Here is a 20868-nt window from a genome sequence, read left to right on the forward strand (position 1 = left end):
CTCGCAACTAACTCTGGCAATGCTTCTTGAATAAGGATCAGGAGTTAATAATCATTGAAGTAGTAAGAAGGGTTATATCCAGCATTTATAATGTGTAATTTTGATTGCAAGACTCAATATTAAGCTCTCGAAAAAGGTTGCCTTAGAAATAGTACTATCATATTTTCTGAAATGTATCAAAGCCGTCGATTTTAGGTTCGATATATATATTGAAGATTCATGGTCCTCACAACATTGGCAACGGCGAATACCGCAGACGATGGAACGATGAGCTGTACGAGTTATACGACGACATTGACATAGTTCAGCGAATAAAAAGACAGCGGCTACGCTGGCTAGGTCATGTTGTCCGAATGGACAAAAACACTCCAGCCCTGAAAGTGTTCGATGCAGTACCCGCCGGAGGAAGCCGAGGAAGGGGAAGGTCTCCACTCCGTTGGAGGGACCAGGTGGAGAGCGACCTGGTTACACTTGGGATCTCCAACTGGCGCCGAACTGCGAAGGAGAGAGAGAGGTTACTATTCAGTTTAAATCTATTAACATACCTGAACTGCTCTGGTAATGGACTATTTTCACGATAGTCACCCCGATAAAGTCAGAACTACGACAAAGTTTTAACCGGTCAAAAGTATTTCAAGAAACTGAAATGGCTTTTTAAACATACATATGTTCACAGAAATTGTAGAGCCAGTCTTCTGATTTTCCCAAAAGCAGGCGTTGTTCTCGAAAAGGTGAGCATAATGATTGTAATTTTTAAGAAATGTATGGATGTGCAAATTAAATCACCTGGGATATGTGACAGATTTTCGTGATATATTTTTCATATACAAATTATTAAAAAAGTGTCTTCTACATGCTCTAGATGTATCGACTTTGACACATTGATTCACTATCAACCATCTATGCTATGGTATGACGCTAGCATTAATAACTATAGTATTCACGGAATTATCAAATCGACAAAGGCCATACAAATGTTCAGCGTCCGAAATCATTCATCACATTAACTTATCACATACCACACATCTTTATTGCCTCCACAAATACTTTTTTTCATAAATTTCATGAACCACAAATCACAAATGAAAGGCAAATATTTGTAATTAATTAATAAACAAAAGTATTATTGCTGGAAAAAGTTGAGATGGATGGATCTAATTTTTTATGCAAAAACAATAATAAAATAATTGAAAGTTAAGTGAAGTAAAAAACACGTCTCATGGTACGAATGCGATTTATCTGCATAAAAAATTTAAACAAAAAATGTTTATCAATAAATTTCAGGCAATAATAATTCATTGTCAATATGACAAACTTTAAATTACTGTTATCAAATATTTTGCTCACAACAGAGCGCTAAAGAAATGCAACGCTTTAAAAATGTGCGTAAAAAACTTTAACCACAAAAATCATAAACCAAACTTCAACACATCAAAACACCAAAACATTACGAGCTGTCATTGGCTGTCAAAAAGTGACGATTGCACGTGTTTGATATGTAATAACAGTAAAGTAGAAAAAATTTAATACATATTTTTTAATGTAGCTATGTTTAAGAATTTCTTTTGTTTATTTTTTATATAATTATCGAATTCGGTGGAGAGTACCAGAGTACAGGGACCATTTGAGGTTTAAAAGTTGAAAATAGGCTTGGCTCCGCCCCTAATAGATACCAGGCATCATCAAAGATCGAAAAAGAATAATATTGAATTTGAATGATTTCAAAACTCTCACCTTAAAATGGCCGAAATCGAAATATAACTCAAGTCCCCAGATACCGAATATGAGCATTAAGTATTTAAGATATCTTAATCAAACGGAGTAGACTTTTTTTAATGATAATAATATACTCTGGTGTTGCAAATGGATAAAATTCGTTCAGTACCTCTCCAAGTCCCCATATTACTGATATAATGACTTTGAAATTTCTGTCGTGTATGTCGTCCAATAAGTAAGAGAGTAAAGTGAACATATAAACTAAGATTTACTATAGCTTGATGACGAAAACTAATGAAATCAGGTTATTTTAAAGAAATTATTGCCGGATATATGAGTCAAGACATGGGTTATCGTAAACAAATTGTATGGAACTTTGAGAACGGTACTTTAATTTATGTCTTACGTAAATGAAGTCGGTACGGTCCTTTTCTCCAGCCCCTATATACCCACTGTAATGATTTTCGACTCTCTGATTGGGTTTATGCCCTATTTATCGAACAAAATGTGTGAATGAATAATGATTAAGATCCACCAAGACTTTGATCTAACCTCCATATACATAATTTTTAAGATTTAGCTAATACTACACAATACTAATGTAGAGTAGTCAGGGTTCCTGACCACTGTGGATTCGCGGTGAATTGTAAGGCTGATGAGCTTGCAAGGCCAGGGACGACGGACTCACTATTAGAAGAATGGAAGCATGTAGGAGCACCATTGTCCTACTGCGGTCTGCTATTGGACAGATGGGCTTCGGCTGATCTGGGTAGGCGCTGGTCAGTTACCAACACATGCTTAGTCGCAAGATCCTTCTGGCCTAAGGTTAACCGCGGTAGGTCTACTGAACTTTTCGCCCTCAGTAAACCTTACCTCTCCTTAGTCGTAGGGGTTCTTACTGGCCATTGCCCCATAGGGATCCACGCTGTAAGGTTAAAAATCTTACCGGATGCTAGCTGTAGAAGCTGCATGGAGGAGGGTGAGGTGGAATCGTCTCATCACTTTCTTCTGGAATGTCCCGCCTTTGCGAGATCAAGAAAGAGATTTCTTGGATCTCACCTTTTAGAACAAGCTCGCGAAATAGCGAATATAGAGGTTAAGAATCTCTACAGACTTGTAGTAGGTTCAGGGCGCTTTGTCGACTCCTAATTTGTTAATCTAAGGGGGATCCAGGCTTCATAAAGGACTATATTTTAAAGTCTACGTGTGTTTTCCCTTTGGGAAATAGCTTTACAACCTAACCTAATACTACATATATACTCAATAGCCAAAACAAAAGGAGTTAGATATAGAGTTATATATACCAAAGTTATCAAGGTGGAGTTCAAATCCTCTCTGCCCTCCATCCCTCTATGTCCGTCCATCCGTGCGTCTGTGTTATCTATAACTTGAGTAAAAATTGAGATATCTTAATAAAACTTGGTAGACGGGTTTAGGAAGGTTGGTTTCGAAGATAGCCATAAATAAAGCTAACCAAAAATCAGAAACTACTCGACCAATTTCAATGAAAATCGGTTCATAATATTTTCCTGGCATCCCAATCATATGTTATAAAAATAAGCCAAATCATTTCATAACCAGACCTATTTTCCATATGCCAGAACTTTGAATCGATCTAAATAGTTTACTTTAAAATATCTAAAGAAAGCACTAGTCAAGATATCGGAACAGAACTTTGCACTAATACTGCATTTATAGTGTGGCATGGCTTTTCTAAAAATCGCCGAAATCGAACCATAAGTTTTCAAGGCCCCATATAACGAACATGAGGACCTTAGTGCTTCTAATACCTTTTTAACGAAAATATAAGTTAGCCTCTCAGATATTTTGGAGAAATTAAGAAGGAATATCTTTCTTTTAATAATATGTCTCCTTGTCAAAAATGCGTGAATCACCTATCTCCCATATACATACCCAATATTAGGGTTTTCAAACTTTCAATGGACTTTATACTATATACATGCCGAATATGTGAGTCAAATTGTTTGTTATATTAATAAAATTAAATAAATAAATTGCGAAAGTATAAAATATTCGGTTACACCCGAACTTAGCCCTACCTCACTTGTTTTTTTTATTTTTCGTCGTAAATTCGGTCAATGAGTGAGCTTTTTTTGTGGTATCCACTAAGGTTGAAGTTTTACATATAATATATTTTGATAGCAAAAATTTGAGAAAACGGTTCAAACTCTCCTCAAACTCTCATATATGCAATATATTGATTTCTGCTGTTCACCTAATTTTATTCAATCGAGAACCAAATAATGTTTGAAGAGTGAAATTTCGCACATAAAAAGACTTGACTCATCAATCTGTGAAATTTGGTAAATCCCCAGGCATTTACATGCCAAATTGAGCAGCAATAAATGCGGTGCTTTGACAACGCAAAATATTTGTAAACATAAACATAAATATATAAACATTTGCTTATGTGTATGTGTGTATGCAAATTATTGTGTGGTGGAGACAAAAATATTCAATATTTCCACTGACTTGCCGGAGGATAAGCAAATATTACGTTTGCCACTAAACAATTTGCTGGAAATTCTGCGGCCAAATTAATGGTCAGATGGATTGGCTATGCTGTGCTGTGCTACGTTGTATAGTGATGTGATGCGCTATGCCTATGAACCGCATGTTAATTTGAGGCTAATGCAAAGCAACATATTTGCACGGCCGACGCGGCACAAGCAAATGCACTTAGCTTGGTATGCGGCCTACGACATTCACCGATGACATTATGTCAGTCACTATGCCAGTGTGTGTGTTTGCGTTGGTAACAGCACATTTGACTGCACATTAACCACAGCCCACAACAAGTATGCAGCAGCGGCAGCAGCGAATCATAGTCAGCTTGTCGCCTCATATATACAAGTAAATTAGCGGTTGCAGCACGAACACGAGCATCAGTTTAAACACACACATACAAGAAAATCCACTCACATACACAAGCACTAATTTGATTGTTTGCGCATACTTCGCTCTGATTCAGCGTTGCTGGTCGCCACTTACACACATATAAACTCATATGTAGTAGCTGGATGCCCCACACAGAGGCAACAACTGACTGTCAGCACGGCAGCATCAATTGGCGTCAACCGAATGACCTCATAAACAAATTTGCAAATTCATCAAGTGTAAATCCCTTGATTATGACAGCATTATCACAGGCGGTGGCACAGTGCTGATGGCGGTTGTTTGTTGTTGTTGCGACAGTTGTTGTTGTTATTATATTGCTGCTGTTGTTATATCGGCAAGTTATATGTGGGTTACTACACTGCCACCGCTCAAATGCGCATTTTAGTGAGATTTACGCCACTGGATGTGTGTGGGTGTATAAGTTCATACATATCAGCAATATGCATATATATATATGTATATATATATATATATGTCTATGTACATGCGTGTGTACTTTTCCGATTTAGACATGTTTATTCAGCATTAAAGGCACACATGCATCCGTATTTTGCCAAACGGTCGCAGTGAGCAAAATCAATTCACATGTAAATCAAAATATTGCGTATACGGCAAGGTGTGCGTGGGAGGTGTGTTGGCACAGTGTGTCAATCGTGAAAAAATATAAAAATTATAAATTAAATTAAATTAAATTAAATTAAATAAAATAAAATAAAATAAATTAAATTAAATTAAATTAAATTAAATTAAATTAAATTAAATTAAATAAATTAAAATAAAATAAAATAAATTAAAATAAATTAAAATAAAATAACCCAATTGAATTTTCAGAAAGTGTATAGACAACTTTTGGATTTTTACATTTTGTTTAACAATTTAGAATTAAAAATTGAAATTGAAATTCCGTAATATGCAATTAACAATGCATATTTGATTTTGATGCTTGTTTGATAATAATTCTTTTCCAAATTTGAATTTTACTTGAATCTAGGACAGGGTTGCCGTAGTTTAAAGACCGAAATAATATAATACAAATCTTTCAATTATCGTATAAAATGTATTCCTTTAAAATAATTTCGGTAGGGCTGTCCCAAATAAATGCTTATAACTTATATATGTTATAGCTGAAGTAATGTCTTTTAAAAAACCTTGATTACCCACTGTATACTGTATAATGTATGTGTATATGGTATATAGCAATCGAATTAATGAAATGATGAATGCATAGAGCAACGTTTATATATTCTGCATTACACCCATACATTACAGAGATAGTGATAGAGATAGAGATAGAGATAGAGATAGAGATAGAGATAGAGATAGAGATAGAGATAGAGATAGAGATAGAGATAGAGATAGAGATAGAGATAGAGATAGAGATAGAGATAGAGATAGAGATAGAGATAGAGATAGAGATAGAGATAGAGATAGAGATAGAGATAGAGATAGAGATAGAGATAGAGATAGAGATAGAGATAGAGATAGGGATAGTGATAGAGATGGAGATAGAGATAGAGATAGAGATCTTCTATAAATTGAAAGTTTAAACTTGATCTCAATGATCGTATATGGTTTTCTTGTCAATTTCTGAGTAAACTAGTTTACTGACAATTTGTCTAATATTATAATGTGCTATACTGGGTCCGTCCTATGATAAGTGTTTTGAGTATATTTAATTTTGTGTTATGTACTAAGAAACAAGAATGTGTAAAACACACGAAAATGCATCTGATATACATATATGTAAAATGTATATGTAAATATATGATCTAGTATATACTGAAACATACTTACACATATGTACGTCTGACTCGACCGAAAAATTCATTAGTTAAATTTTTAATGACCTTTCTCGCGACCTTAGCACGTGTTTTAAGTAGCACACATATAGATGGATGTATGTATGTCACACTAATTACGAATAATAAAGTAGCATAATTTTCTACATACCCAAAAAAGTAACAAAGAAAGGAAAACTTTGAAAATCGATAAATAAAATGGAACTCAAAAAGCACTTAAATACGCAGACAACCACATAACCAAACAGAGAATTTGGAAAACGTTGAGTGTTTTATGCCTTTACTAACACACATACCCGCATTGTGGCACAGTTATTGCTTTTTATTGTAATTTTCGTGTGTTCACACGGTCAAGGTTAAACAACAACAGCACAGCATAATTTAAGTATAACCAAAATATTTCTGGACTAAATGGAAGTTCTTAAAGAGGTAATGAAAGCATAGTTGAAAGTAGATTATGTGTGCAATAGACCACTTTATTTTAATTGTGTAATAATTATGAAAGTATAAGTTTGAAAAAATTATTGTACAGCATTCCATTTTTTATACAAATCAAAGCTGAAATAGCACATATTCAGACAAATGTTGCCTACATTTAGGCGCATTTATTAATAAATACTACTTCTAATAAAATTCTTCCCATTTTAAATTTATAGAATTGTCGCGAATTTATGAAAATATATGTCTTTGAAAAACTATGAAATTTTTTCATTTTGAAGTTGTGACATTCAAAAGAGACTAAACGAAGAAAATTAAAAAAGGGCTCTGCTTTAAATTGAGTTTACTGTATTGAATTCAACGGTCCTTAATATTGAGCTTACTGTATGTGTATCACACTCCTTGTCATTCTTCTTCTCTTCTCATTTTTGTTTTTGAATATTTACTATAGTAATTTTGTATGGCTTTAATGAACTACTTTTACAGCTGTCTAATTTGATATTATAGTAATGTAGTTCCTGGCCTATTCGTATAATATGTATTACCTCAACTATTGATTCTTAGAGGAATTTGTTATTGATTAATTATGACTCAGTGGCATCAATATAGTACACAAAAGAAAGCCGATATGAAAAAGTTCATCAATGCAATTGATTTAAATTTAAATTCGACAGAAATAAGTAAAAATTTGCAAACAGAATTCTTAAAATTTAATTTTAGTTCCATCACAATATTTAATCTAACTCAAATTTTAATTAATTTTTCTTCCTGGTTTTTGTCACCTACTGGCAACTCTATAGCGCAGACCGAATCAGCTGATTGTCATTTCAAAATTTGATTATATTTTTGAATAACAGAATTAATTAACAGTTTAAACACTCACTAAGAATTCTTTAATTAATTAAACAATAGAAAAAAATAAAAATTTCATGAGAATTCGTGATACAAGTGCTTATCAATTTCACTTTAATTTGTCTAATTACGATTCCAGGAATTATTCAACGGCTCGCAATAACACTTAGTAAATGTATCTGTGTAAGAGATGTGTATCACTTTAATATTATTTGGGTATTTTCCATATTGGCGATTTTCTGTTTGATGGCCTTAAACTTCTGACATTAATTCTATTGAATTTCGTAAATAAAATATTTATATGTATGTGGTTGGTTAGTATTGCCCATTTGCATGCAACAGCTAATTCAGCAGATGACAACAATATTTTTTAAGACTAAATATTCGAGGATGCTGAACAGTGATCTCGACTGGACTGGACTGAATATTTTTCGTAAATCCTATTCCAAATGTACTTTTCACTCATCTTATCTCTTCCCGAAAACAAAATTATTACATAATAATTATACAAGAAGAAAACTACAGTAGGTTCTGCAATACTTTTCAAAGACCGTCTGTCAAGACAAGTTTCCAGTAATTTTATCAGTTAATATTGAACTATTCCTGTAGAAACTATATTAATAACAACAGAAACACGTATGGTTTTAAACGCTTACATAATTTTAATATTTTCAGTATAGGAAGCCCTTCGAAAGAAATTTCCGGGAAATCTGCAAAAACCTAAATTGAGTGAAATCTTTTTGGAATTATTTTTAAATCCAATGATTAATAGAATTCTCAAGCGTCGTGATCACTTTGCTATCACACCCTTTCTTGGGTGACTTCACTGGCAACATTTCAATATCTCCCTAATTGTAGGCAACACTTTCAAAGATAGACAATGATAAGGTAAAAATTTTATATTTTAACGTATCTAGCTAAATATAGCAACGCCAGAAGAACTGTTTGTCCTTTCATTTGATATTTATTTTAGAAAAAATTAATGAGACAGCTTAAAAAGATAACAAAGTCACCTACCAAGCTAATTAGTTGATAAGAAGATATTTATGTGCATAAATAACAATTATATTTTAAAATTAATATATATATGTATTGCTCTAGTTTCGCAGAGTACTTTTATTTAAATATAATATTTTTGTCAACAAATATGTTTGGGTAATTGCGCCTACAAATAATTTTAAATTCAAAGCCGATACCATATATTTCCCCAACAATTTTTAACTAATATTCATTCAAAAAACATATTTTTACTTTTTAACACTACGCTTTTCTACACTCTCGCGCACAAACAATATTTTAAACAGCTGCTTCCAAGTAATATTCACGCAAGAAGTCTCTGAGCACATCCACTTTCTGTTGCACCTCTGTAGCTTCCTTCAATTTCACCGACCAATCGGTTAGTTTTTGCGGCACGGCCTTTCGTTGCTGTTCCGCCGGCAGCCCATTCACATAATCATCAATACGCCGCACACTCTCGCGCACCAGCTTAATGCGTTTCTGATTCAGTGTCTCAAAGAAAGCTTCAAGTCCAAAAGACATGAAGTCCGACTCAATCCAACAATCATAATGACTCTCTGAGGGCTCTAAACGTGCCACAATATCTAGGAAATCTTTATACAGCAACGACTTGCCGAAGATGTAGAAGAAAAGCGGTGGCTTGAACTCCTTTGATGGCTGTTTCTTCTTACTCTTCTCCTTCACGAGCTCCACATAATTTCGCAAGTTGATTTTCTTGTTCAGCAAAATTTCATTGTGCACATTTTGGAATCGTTCATCGTCGAGCACGCGTTCAACCAGCGCCTTAGTCTCTTTCAGCTCATAGTCGAGCACCTTGAGGTAATCGGCCGTTATAGCTTCAACCAGTTGATCGCGTGCAACTCGTGCAGCTTCGCTGGGCGACTCAGTGGTGCTGGTGGCTACGTGGGTGCAGGCGAGCTGTGTGTTGTTGAAAAAATTTGAGTTTTTATTTATAACAAAAATATTAATTTTTCGTTTACGCTTACACCAAACACTAGCAGCAGTACTGCTAGATATTTATTTATAAATTGTTGTGACATTTTTAGAATCCGTCAGTCCGAAACTGCTGCTTATCGCTACAGCCGATGTGCACACACTATACTGATCTTGTTTCAAGCGTAGTTTCGAAAATATTTTCCGCACAAATTACTGTGCATACAAACACGTATATGAACTTTGGGGGAGACTCCAACGAGTACACTATTGCAGCAAGAAGCAGCATTCTGTAGGCAGCTGATAAAGAGCTATGAGCGCTGAGCGCGTTTTGAGTTTCTTATCAGCTCTCTCTTACAAGATGAGTGTGCGCTGAACGCGTTGATTATTTAGTATTTGTACATATGTATGATATTTATATAAATAGAAGAATTATCATTTAAAAGATTACTAATTGGCGTTGCCACCTTTTTAAAATTTAAAATGTATAAATAAATGTATTTTGAATTTTTGAAATTTGTTGGTCAGAAAAATATATAAAGTGAAAATATAGAATATTTTTCGAAATTGAGTTGTCACCTTTTGAAAATTTAAAATTAAAGAAATAACTTTATAAATTTGTTCAGATTAAAATTAAGAAAAGTAGATTTTTGTAGGGTTGCTACTTGTAAAAAGCAGTTTATTTCATTAAAATGTATATTATTTAAACATGCACGTATGGACATACAAAAAAATTAATACCGTCATATTTTAACAGAGTTGCCACCTTTTTAATATTGAAAGTTGTATTTTTAAATCGTAAACCGAAATTGAATTAATACATATCCTTCATTTTAGCCCGGTGAACCACTTCCACATATAGTTATTCCAAATTGTAGCCAGTGGCTCTCAAACCATGCCTAGGAAAAGTGCCTTGTAATCCAAACATAAACTTCTTATATAAATATTAATAATCCGATTTTTTGTAGCGACCCCGATAAATCTTTTAAATCTATAATTTAACAGTATGTTTATTAAAGAGAGAAAAGTTTTCTTATCAACTCTGGTTTATAGTTAGAAAGAGAACATTTTATTGATCCAATTTTTGTTTTTCAGTCAGAATATAAATCTAATGCAGGTCGCTGAAGCCCGAGGAATTGTGACCCGTAGAACCGGGCTCTTCTATAAACTGTAGTGATCCTACATCACTAACTATCGAAATACTAAAAAATTCGGCTCTCATTATTTCCGGATCATTTCCGTACAGCTTACGCTACTGTTTTCTAATATTTATTACCAACGCATTACAAATTTCGCACATTCTGCCTATTCGATATCAACGAGTTGAAATGAAAGAAACAGAAAGCTAAGTATGTTTGAGCAACATGACAAAGAAATCTAAGAGCTTATACGGCCGCGGAAAACATGAAGATACAAAAATCCACAAATAGTTTTGAAAATAAAATGGCATTCCAAAAGTATTGTCGGTATTCAGATTATTATTTGCTTATTGTGGTAATAGTTTGGTGTCTGAATCAGTTTCGTTAGCAAGATTGGATTATGATTATGATGGTTTTCAGGTTAAAACTAAATATTTAGGATCTCTCCAGAAAACGTCAGCATAGACACAAACCATAAAAAGGTGAATAAATCCATGGAAAGATGTAAGTATCTACTTACAGTTCCCCTTTTCAACCTCAACTTGCTTAGAGGATTTGTGTTTCGTTTAACTTTCGATATGATATCAGACATTCCTACATTTGCTTGCATTTTCAAAAGGTTTATTCTTGAATACATTTATTTTAATATTAAAACATTTCATAACTCACACTCTTCCATAAAATAAAAATATCGAGCACAAGCTCTATAAACCATTTCTTTTTGTGACAAAGTTCGGGCGAACTGGATTCTACCAGTCCACATTCTCAGATTTTGTGCAGTCGCTTTGCCTTGCTGCTCCACAGTCAAACCAAACAAATATTCATCTATGCGCCACACAATTTCTTTGTAAAATTCATCATATTTTTGATCCACCAACTTTCGAATATCCTCAAAACCATATTTGCGCAAAAGGATTTCATTAAGATCATCCCTACTCTCTGTGGGATCAAAACGATTCACAACGTGATTAACACAATTGCTCATAACAGTTTCGCCACTCTCAAATTGCTCACTGCTTTCGAGATTGTAGGTATCATCGTCATCGAGTATTTTCCGACATAATTCACCACTCTTTTCATAAACATATAAGCTTAATTGGTGGGAATCATTAAGTATAGAGCCTAACAATTGATTGAGCGAAATAAACGATTCTATGTCCGTTTTGGAGATTCTAGTGTCATCGGCATGGCTGCAGGCGACCTGAGTTGTATTCAGAAAATTTGAAATTAAACGATTTTTATTTTTGTGATTTAATTCTATTATTTCTTACACCTATCAACAGTATAAACGCTGCGAAGTACTTGTTGTTAGACACTCCGGCCATTTCGTTCCGATATTTGTTCTGTACTAATCACTTCGAACGGTATGCACTAACTACTGCAAATGTCGTTTCGAAATGTCTTTTATGCAAATTTTACAATAAAAACAAACAATAATGGCAAATATATGAACTCTTGGTACATCGTGTGGTAGATACATACGAAATATATTGGAAACGAACTGGTGATCGTAAATGTGTCGCAAACGACCTTATCTGTTTATTTACAAAATCAGTGTCATGAATCAAGGTTATCTTCTTTATATATATAAATGTATATACATATATCTAGTATTTATCAATTTGTAAATCAGATTGAGCTAAAGTAAATATATAATATATGAGATAATAGGTTATTATACAGAGAAATACGCTTTCTCGTTGGATTACAATAAGAAGAACTAGAGAACATTTGCCATCCATATATTCCATTACTTATCTCTGTCCTTAGACACAAGCGCAAATGTTGGTCCTCTTTCCTAACTTTCTCCCCAGTTTACTTTAGGTGACCCAAATCGGAGATTCGACAACAAATTACCAAAAAGAACTGAAAACTCTTTGGCGTGGCTTTCAATCACTTTATTATTTCATTATTTCAAAGCATTTAACAACTCGCACACTAAACACCATTTTCAAAATAATAATAACGCATGCACCTTCTATAGGTCATTTCCTTCGCAGCCAAAGTTGGGGCGTTCTTAATTTTGCTTGACCACATTTTCAAATTTTGTGCAGTCTGTTTCTTTTGCTGCTCCACAGTCAAACCCTTCACATACTCATCAATTCGACGCACAATTTCTACGTAGAAGCCTTCATATTTTTGATCCACCACCTTTCGTATATTCTCAAATCCATATTTAAGCAATACAGTTTCATCCAAACCATCTCCAAGCCGGCTCTTTGTGGGATCTAATCTATCCATGACATGATGAATACAATTACTTAAAACCTTATCGCGGCTCTCCAGTACCTCACTTGTTACATTCTTGTATACATCAGCGTCGACTATTTTCTGGCATAATTCATCACCTTTTACAGAAATAAACTCGAGCAATTCAATGGACTCATTAAATATGGAGTTTAACAATTCATTGCGGGAAGAAAACATTTCCATATATTGTTCGGATATCTCAATGTCATCAGCGTGGGTGCATGTGAGCTGTGTGGGGTTGAGAAAATTTTAAATTAAACGATTTTTGTTTTTGAAAATTCAAAAATACTTTTCTTACACCGATCAACAGTAGAAACACTACGTAGTACTTGTTGATAGCCATTTTGATTTGGAAGAAATGCACTAATCGCTTCAACTGATGTGCTTTCACTGTTGAAGTTATTTCAAATGCAATTTCGTAATCGCTTGTAAGCAAATTTTTCAATAACAACAACAATAATGAAATATATATAAATATTACTTTGACTTTATTAAGAAAGACAGCAGTTAGGCCCAGATTCTTATTTGTGATGTGCGTCTATGCTAAATTCGGATGAATCTGAGGATAGTTTTCCAAGTTTTCACCACAGGGGCAGTGGTTGTCTAGATTGATTTTTGAACCAATGATTCACCGGATTTAAGTCACTGACTTATTGAACCACCACTTTGTACTAAAAAAGTCAACTAATGTAAATAAGACATAGTATATTAGACGTCAAGGTGTTTATCAGTTTCGTTACAAACTTAGAGTCAGGAACCAAGGTTATCTGGTATATATGTATATGTATAATGTATATATTCTGTATAAACCTATATATTATTTGTGAATTTATAAGTGTATGAGAAGTGTATATGTTATCAATGCATTTAGAATTGAAACGCAATTGCAATTTTTTTTTTGCAAAAAATTCTCAATTAATTAATAGTTTAAGTAGAATTGCCAACTCTTTTCAATTTTAAATAATCATGTTGGAAAAAATTACACCTCTGTTCATTTAGCATAATAAATACATATATTCAATAAAGTCTGACTCTAACATGCACCTTATTATTTTTAACTAATAACAGGCCAAAATATAGGTTGAGAATTAATTTAATTGAAACAGTTATGTATAATGTTGACAGAATTTAATTTTAGATTTAAGATTCAATAATGAATATTTTCAACAGAGTTGCCACATGTCTACGACTTTATATAATGAAATTGAAACAAGAGTGTCCAACATATTTAGTGGAGTCTTTCCAAATTTTCGACATCTGATCGATGACACACCTTACTAATCCTAAGAGATGTAGAAGACATATACATACATGTAGATATGTATTGCCATTCATATCCATAAGTCATAAATCTTAAATCACATAATTATAGAAACCACATATAGAAATAATAAATATCGACCACTTAAATTGTTGATGGAATTTGGGCTAAAAACACGGATAATACATATTTGGAAACAGCAACATTCACACACTTTTAGAACCGTCACGACTACATCAGGTCATCAGGGAGAGCCAGTCATATAACAACAGTGTGCTACACCTATCTGAAACCAAACGGTCAGAGTTGAGCGAAGTAAAGACAGCACCTTCTATATTCAGGAAAACCAATCAGTCAACCCCGAAGCAGTGGTGTAGGTATTTTCTGGTGAAACTTTGACCGACAGAACGATAAAATAATGTCAGAAAGATGTCCAAAGCGCGCCAGTAATATAATCTCCACCAAAAAATATTTTTATAAACAGCTAAATAGAACCTTAGAATCTGTCAACAAATATCAAGATAGAACATCGTAATAGTGATGGGGGACATTAGAGCACAGCTTGATCCAGACAAACTCCAGATGTGAAGATGTGGAATCGTCATGATGACTGAACATATTGGCCCTTTTTTGCAAAAATGTGTCGGGCTAACCAACTCGTTATTGAAGGCACACTCTTTCCTCACAAATTCATCCATAAGACCACCGCCATCTCACCAAATCCGTTGGCTTAAAACTAAATCGATCACTTCGTAATCAACAAAATTGTCTTCACCCTCTGATGGAAGTAAGATTCAAACGGCGAGCAGATACTTACAGCGATCACCATTTCCGATCAAAGTTGAAGAGTTGCGTGGAGGGAGGAAGATTAATAAACAAATAGTTAAGAACAGGATATAGAAATTTTATTCAACCTTTAAAAATACCAAAAAATCTAATTAAATAGAACACTTACTTTACTGCTTAAAGAAGATTAAAAAATCTTGTCTATTTCGCTCTTCTTCAATGATGTTCAATAAAATAATTTTGCGGACTCAGTTTCAATAAAGCATTAACATCGTAAAAACAGAGGATTTGTCATAACACTACGAGTATGTTGCCTATTCAGCCCTGACGCACAAAATACTGCATATGCTGAAGAAAGAGGTTCGTTCAGTTGAACCCAAACATCAATACGGAATCAGAATAATCTAGTAAAGACTAACTTCTTTATCAATAGGTATTTTAATACGTATCAGACGTAAAGCTTATTTCAAAGTATCTATATTATGATTTACTGTCAGATATTGTAAAAATTCTTGCATTTTCAATTTTATTCTTGCATATCTTTATTTTCAACTAACTAACTGTTCGAACACTAAACACCTCGCTCAAAATAATTAAATCGCATATATTTTCTAAAAGCCATATCTTTCGCAGCCAAAGTTGAGGCATTCTTAATTTCACTTGACCACATTTTCAGATTTTCTGCAGTCATTCTGCTATGCTCCTCCGCCGTTAAACCCTTCACATATTCATCAATTTGGCGCACAATTTTCACGTAGAATTCTTCATACTTTTGATCCATAACCTTTCGTATATCCTCAAATCCATATTTACGCCAAGGGATTTCATCTGGATGGTCTCCACGACGACTCGCTATGGGATCTAAGCGATTCACGACACAAATAGCACAAGCTGCCAAAAGCATTTCACGATTATCCAATTCCTCACTCGTTTCATTTTTGTGTACCTGCTCATCGTGTAATTTGTGACATATTTCATTACCTCTTTCAAAAGCATATTTGGTTAAATTAAGCTCATCTTCAAACATGGAGTCAAATAACCGACTCCGTGCAGTTAACGTTTCCTTGTCTATTTCGGATTTCTCAATGTTATCAGCGTGGGTGCAGGCGAGCTGGGTTGGGAATATTTGAAATTAATCTTTTTTTTTTTTGTTTTTATGAATTAACTAAAATTTTCCTTACACCGATCAGCAGCAGAAGTACTACGAAGTACTTGTGAATAGGCACTCCTGCCATTTCACTTGGGACATTTGGATCGTCTAATCTCTTCAAACGATGTGCACTCACTAGTGATTTTATTAAAAATGTGATTTCGAAATTCTATTTATAGAAAATTTTAAAAAACAACAACGATAATGGTATATGTAGTATTATCAATGTGACCTAAATAACTTAGGCAGAAGTTAGGCCGATGTTCTTATTTGCGGTGGACGTCAATACTAACTTATAAAGAACGTGAAGAGAGTTTTACTATTTTCCCCACAGATCAGGTAAGGTATACTATGATATATACTATATAAGAAAAAATATGTTTTCAACCCACGATTCATCGAATCAAAGACACTTCCTTAATAAATCAATACTTTTCAAAACTCCGCAACCAGCTAATGTAAATTAGGCATGTGACTTCAAGGTCGTTATCAGTTTCGTTACAAGGTCGGGGTCATCTACTGTGGTTATCGAATGAAGTGATCTATATTTTGAACTACACATACACTGCGCGTCATCATCATGTGGCCCCACAAAATATTCGAATTATAAAGTGGAAGTTATCTATTCCGGATTTCTGAGTATCAACAGCTGTTATCCACATTTTGGGTATTTGGGGCCTTAGAGTAAGCAACCGACAGCAAGAGACCTTCGGAGAATTTGATAAATACACAAACCAAAACCCGACATTTAAAGAGTTGAAAAAATTTGTACGTAAACAGGAGCACAAAGGTGTCTAATATTTCTGAATAAACCTTGGGATATCTTTTGGGAATGTTAGGAGAATATATAATCTTAATTTCTAAATTATATTTTTTTTTATTTTATGTGTTTTGTTTTTGGAAATTCGCACACTAAACACCTCCCTCAAAATAATAAAATCGCATACATTTGCCAAAAGCCATTTCTTTCTTGGCCAACGTCGGCGCTTTCTTAATTTTGCGTGACCAACGTCGCAAATTTCGTGCAGACTTTTTTCTTCGTTGCTCTCGGGTCAAACCCCTTACATATGCGTCAATTCGCCGCACAATTTCCACGTAGAATTCTGCATATTTCTGATCCATGACTTTTAGAGCATTGTCAAATCCATATTTGCGCAGCAGTATATCATCTGGATGATTCCCACGACGATACGCTGTCGGATCTAAACGACTCACTACCCGATGAACACAATTATTCTGAAACGTTTCGTGATCTGTGAATGCCTCACTCGGTCCATTTTTGTATATCTCCTCATCGAGTAACTTCTGACATAATTCACCAGCTCTATCAAAAGCATAACCGGTTAATTTCACTGACTCATTAAACATGGCTTCTATCAACTGATGGTGAGAAGGAAGCGTTTCCTTGTCTATTTCCGATTCCTCGTTGTCATAAGCGTGGCTGCAGATAAACTGTGTTGTGTTGAAAAAATGTGAAATAAATCGATTTGCGTTTTTATAAATAAATTATTGTTTTCTTACACCGATCAACAGTAGAAACAATGCAAAGTACTTGTCGATAGTCATTTTGATTCGTACTGATCACTTCTAATGATGCACATGCACTGTTGATTTAAATAACAACACCCATGATATGTATAGAGATATAACTTATCATCGATTTTTCGATAACTTAGACAGGAGTTAGGCCTAAGTTCTCATTTGAAGTGTGGGTCTATGCTAGCATAGGTAGAATGTGAGGATAGTTTCATAAGTTTTACCACAGGCATGTTGTGCCCTTTCGCACAGGAGCTCGTTAATCAATTAAAACGCCGATTTAGATCGATTTAACGTACAAAAGAAAAAATTATATTTTACTTCATTATTTATTGTTTATTGATAAAATAACTGAGTGTGTGAAAGATAAAAATAGGTTTTTCAATTATAATCTTAATGTAATAAATTAAGTTGGGTGTGCGAAAAGGCTATAACATATTGACAAAATTTAATCTTTATATTTTTAGATACCCGAGTTTAATTTTTGAACACATGATTCGCCGGATTGATGCCATTCACTTACTTATTGAACCAGCACTTTGCACTACAAAGTAGTCAGCTATTGTAAATTGAATACGTGACGGAAAGTCTTTACAAGATTGAAATCAGGAGCCAAGTTTATTTGGTTTATACATATATATTCTGTATAGACCTATATATTATTTATATGTTATCAATGCATTTAGAATTGAAACGCAATTGTTTTATTGTTTACGGAAATAATTCTCAATTAATAAACAGTTTGGATAGAGTTGCCAGCCCTTTTAAATTTTAAATAAGTATGTTGATAAAATAACACCTATGTTCCTTTATATACTCTCCCAACAAAGTTGCTAAGAGAGTATTATAGTTTAGTTCACATAACGGGTTAGATATAGGGTTATATATACCAAAGTGATCAGGGTGAAGAGTGGAGTTAAAATCTGGATGTCTGTCTGTCCGTCCGTACATCTGTGCAAACAGTAACTTGAGTAAAAATTAAGATATCTTGATGAAACTTGGAACACTTATTCCTGGGCACCATAGGAAGGTTGCTTTCGAAGATGGGCAAAATTGGACCACTGCCGCGCCCACAAAATGGCGAAAACCGAAAACACATAAAGTGCCATAACTAAGCCATAAATAAAGCTATCGAAATAAAATTTGGTACAAAGAATCGTAGATAGTTTCGTATATCTGGGAACCAGCATCAACAACACGAACAATGTCGGCCTCAAAATCCAGCGCAGAATAACTCTGGCAACAGGTGCTACTTTGGACTGAGTAGGCAATTGAACAGTAAAGTCCTTTCTCGACGAACCGAAATCAAACTCTACAAGTCTCTCATCATTCCCGTCCTACTTTATGGTGCAGAAGCAGGGCCGATGTCAACATCAGATGAGACGACACTAGGTGTTTTCGAGAGGAAAATTTTGCTCAAGATTTTAATTCAGCGAATAAAAAGACAGCGGCTACGCTGGCTAGGTCATGTTGTCCGAATGGACGAAAACACTCCAGATCTGAAAGGGTTCGATGCAGTACCCGCCGGACGAAGCCGAGGAAGGCGAAGGTCTCCACTCCGTTGGAGGGACCAGGTGGAGAGCGACCTGGTTACACTTGGGATCTCCAACTGGCGCCGAACTGCGAAGGAGAGAGAGAAGTGGCCAATCACATACATACATACAAAGGATCGCACTATGAAGGGGCATTTTTGGATGTAATACTTTGTGGAGAAGTGGGCGTGACCCCGCCCCCTACTAAGTTTTTTGTACATATCTCACAAACTACTAAAGCTATATAACCAAACTATCTAGAATCGTTTCTTTTGGGTACTACCCTATACAGTCCAAAAAAAAATAATAATCGGATTATAACCACACCCACCATACCATAACCATACAAAGGTTAGGTTGAAAATTACTAAAAGTGAGTTAACTCACTAAGGAAAATCGTCAGAAACACTAAATTTCACATAAGAAATGACAGACGGAGGCTGCACTCAGATTTTTTATACAAAATGGAAAATGGGCGTTGCCCACTTATGGGTCAAAATCCAAAACTTAATGAAACTTGGTTTGTATGTAATATTTTCCTTACATCCCAATGATATGTTGTGAAAATAGGCCAAATCGCTTCACAACCACGCCTATTTCCTATATACCAGAACTTTGAAGACGATCTGAATCGTTTACTTTACAATATATAAAGTAAGCACCAGTGAAGATATCGGGGTAGAACTTTGCACAAATATTATGTTTATAGTGTGGCAGCCCCATTCTAAAATTCACCGAAATCGGACCATATATCGAACACGAGGACCTCGGTGCTTTTAACCTAATATTATGGTTTCCAACTTTCAATAGACTTTATACAATATATATGACAAATATGTGGGTCAAATTGTGTATTATATAATATAAATGAAGTTAAATAAATAAATTGCGAGAAAATGTTCGGTTACACCCGAACTTAGTCCTTCCTTACTTGTTCATAATAAATGCATACAGTGGAACTTCTCTAACTCGAATCACCATAGTCAACAAAAAAAGGGTCGAGTTAGAGAGACTTCGAGTTATAGAAGTTTTCATAAAATTGTTTTCATAGATGAAAATTGTCTAAAAGCTGAATAATATACACAGTTTTATTTATTTACTTCGCATAAAGTTTTATGTATGTATATATATTCTATGATTTTGTTAATTGCTGTTTGTTATTGTTTGGCTCTTGACGTCTGTATTCCATGTCTTTGTTACATGATTTATACAATTCACAAGTGTAATATCATAATTTTTGTTCGCCTCCATACGATATAGAGAGCCCATTTTAAAATTCTACCTCGATGGTAAAGTTATAAATTTTGTGTTATGCCCTGGTCGAAAATTCGATTTATAAAAGGAAATTTGTATGAAATTAGACTATTGCCAATTCAAGAGTTCGAGTTATGGAGAACTTCGAGTTAAGGAAGTTTGAGTTATGGAAGTTCCACTGTATATACAATAAAGTCTGAAGCTAATTTTAACAATTACAACATAAAATACAGACTGATTTAATTAAAACAGTTATATAAAATATTGACTGAATTTAATTTAATAC

At 34.2% G+C, this 20868-nt stretch overlaps 5 protein-coding genes across 6 annotated transcripts; all 5 read right to left on the reverse strand.

Moving 5' to 3' along the window:
- Positions 1-8820: 8820 nt before the first annotated feature.
- LOC105219081 (uncharacterized) lies at positions 8821-9954 on the reverse strand. The gene is made up of 2 exons (XM_011195004.3): positions 9728-9954; positions 8821-9659 (listed from the first exon to the last, which is right to left on the reverse strand). Exons 1-2 carry the CDS (start codon positions 9779-9781, stop codon positions 9021-9023), a joined length of 693 nt encoding a protein of 230 aa, XP_011193306.2. The 5' UTR covers positions 9782-9954; the 3' UTR covers positions 8821-9020.
- Positions 9955-11412: 1458 nt separating this feature from the next.
- Positions 11413-12244, reverse strand: LOC128919717 (uncharacterized). The gene is made up of 2 exons (XM_011195003.3): positions 12085-12244; positions 11413-12014 (listed from the first exon to the last, which is right to left on the reverse strand). Exons 1-2 carry the CDS (start codon positions 12136-12138, stop codon positions 11472-11474), a joined length of 597 nt encoding a protein of 198 aa, XP_011193305.1. The 5' UTR covers positions 12139-12244; the 3' UTR covers positions 11413-11471.
- Positions 12245-12696: 452 nt separating this feature from the next.
- On the reverse strand, positions 12697-13523 carry LOC105219080 (uncharacterized). The gene is made up of 2 exons (XM_011195002.3): positions 13362-13523; positions 12697-13291 (listed from the first exon to the last, which is right to left on the reverse strand). Exons 1-2 carry the CDS (start codon positions 13404-13406, stop codon positions 12752-12754), a joined length of 585 nt encoding a protein of 194 aa, XP_011193304.1. The 5' UTR covers positions 13407-13523; the 3' UTR covers positions 12697-12751.
- Positions 13524-15608: 2085 nt separating this feature from the next.
- Positions 15609-16472, reverse strand: LOC128919705 (uncharacterized). 2 transcript variants are annotated; one of them, XM_054234401.1, is made up of 3 exons: positions 16292-16472; positions 16092-16221; positions 15609-16001 (listed from the first exon to the last, which is right to left on the reverse strand). In XM_054234401.1, exons 1-3 carry the CDS (start codon positions 16343-16345, stop codon positions 15682-15684), a joined length of 504 nt encoding a protein of 167 aa, XP_054090376.1. In that variant the 5' UTR covers positions 16346-16472; the 3' UTR covers positions 15609-15681. The 2 variants fall into 2 exon arrangements, with proteins under 2 accessions (XP_054090376.1, XP_011193303.2); XM_011195001.3 differs by having other exon boundaries at positions 15609-16221; positions 16292-16448.
- Positions 16473-17113: 641 nt separating this feature from the next.
- On the reverse strand, positions 17114-17928 carry LOC105219076 (uncharacterized). The gene is made up of 2 exons (XM_054234402.1): positions 17782-17928; positions 17114-17712 (listed from the first exon to the last, which is right to left on the reverse strand). The coding sequence occupies exons 1-2, from the start codon at positions 17824-17826 to the stop codon at positions 17173-17175; spliced, it is 585 nt and encodes a 194-aa protein (XP_054090377.1). The 5' UTR covers positions 17827-17928; the 3' UTR covers positions 17114-17172.
- Between the last annotated feature and the right edge of the window lie 2940 nt (positions 17929-20868).

Source organism: Zeugodacus cucurbitae, chromosome 6, assembly GCF_028554725.1.
Source record: "Zeugodacus cucurbitae isolate PBARC_wt_2022May chromosome 6, idZeuCucr1.2, whole genome shotgun sequence".
NCBI classification, from domain to species: Eukaryota; Metazoa; Arthropoda; class Insecta; order Diptera; family Tephritidae; genus Zeugodacus; species Zeugodacus cucurbitae.

Excerpts from the sequence above, each read along its gene's own strand:
- LOC128919705 (XM_011195001.3), bottom strand. The coding sequence starts at position 16,345 with ATGGCAGGAGTGCCTATTCACAAGTACTTCGTAGTACTTCTGCTGCTG. Across the intron at positions 16,222-16,291 it reads TACTTCTGCTGCTGATCGGT|CTCGCCTGCACCCACGCTGA; the intron begins GTAAGGAAAATT and ends TTCCCAACCCAG.
- LOC105219080 (XM_011195002.3), bottom strand. The coding sequence starts at position 13,406 with ATGGCTATCAACAAGTACTACGTAGTGTTTCTACTGTTGATCGGT. Across the intron at positions 13,292-13,361 it reads TGTTTCTACTGTTGATCGGT|CTCACATGCACCCACGCTGA; the intron begins GTAAGAAAAGTA and ends AACCCCACACAG.
- LOC105219081 (XM_011195004.3), bottom strand. The coding sequence starts at position 9,781 with ATGTCACAACAATTTATAAATAAATATCTAGCAGTACTGCTGCTAGTG. Across the intron at positions 9,660-9,727 it reads TACTGCTGCTAGTGTTTGGT|CTCGCCTGCACCCACGTAGC; the intron begins GTAAGCGTAAAC and ends AACAACACACAG.
- LOC128919717 (XM_011195003.3), bottom strand. The coding sequence starts at position 12,138 with ATGGCCGGAGTGTCTAACAACAAGTACTTCGCAGCGTTTATACTGTTG. Across the intron at positions 12,015-12,084 it reads CGTTTATACTGTTGATAGGT|GTCGCCTGCAGCCATGCCGA; the intron begins GTAAGAAATAAT and ends AATACAACTCAG.
- LOC105219076 (XM_054234402.1), bottom strand. The coding sequence starts at position 17,826 with ATGACTATCGACAAGTACTTTGCATTGTTTCTACTGTTGATCGGT. Across the intron at positions 17,713-17,781 it reads TGTTTCTACTGTTGATCGGT|TTTATCTGCAGCCACGCTTA; the intron begins GTAAGAAAACAA and ends AACACAACACAG.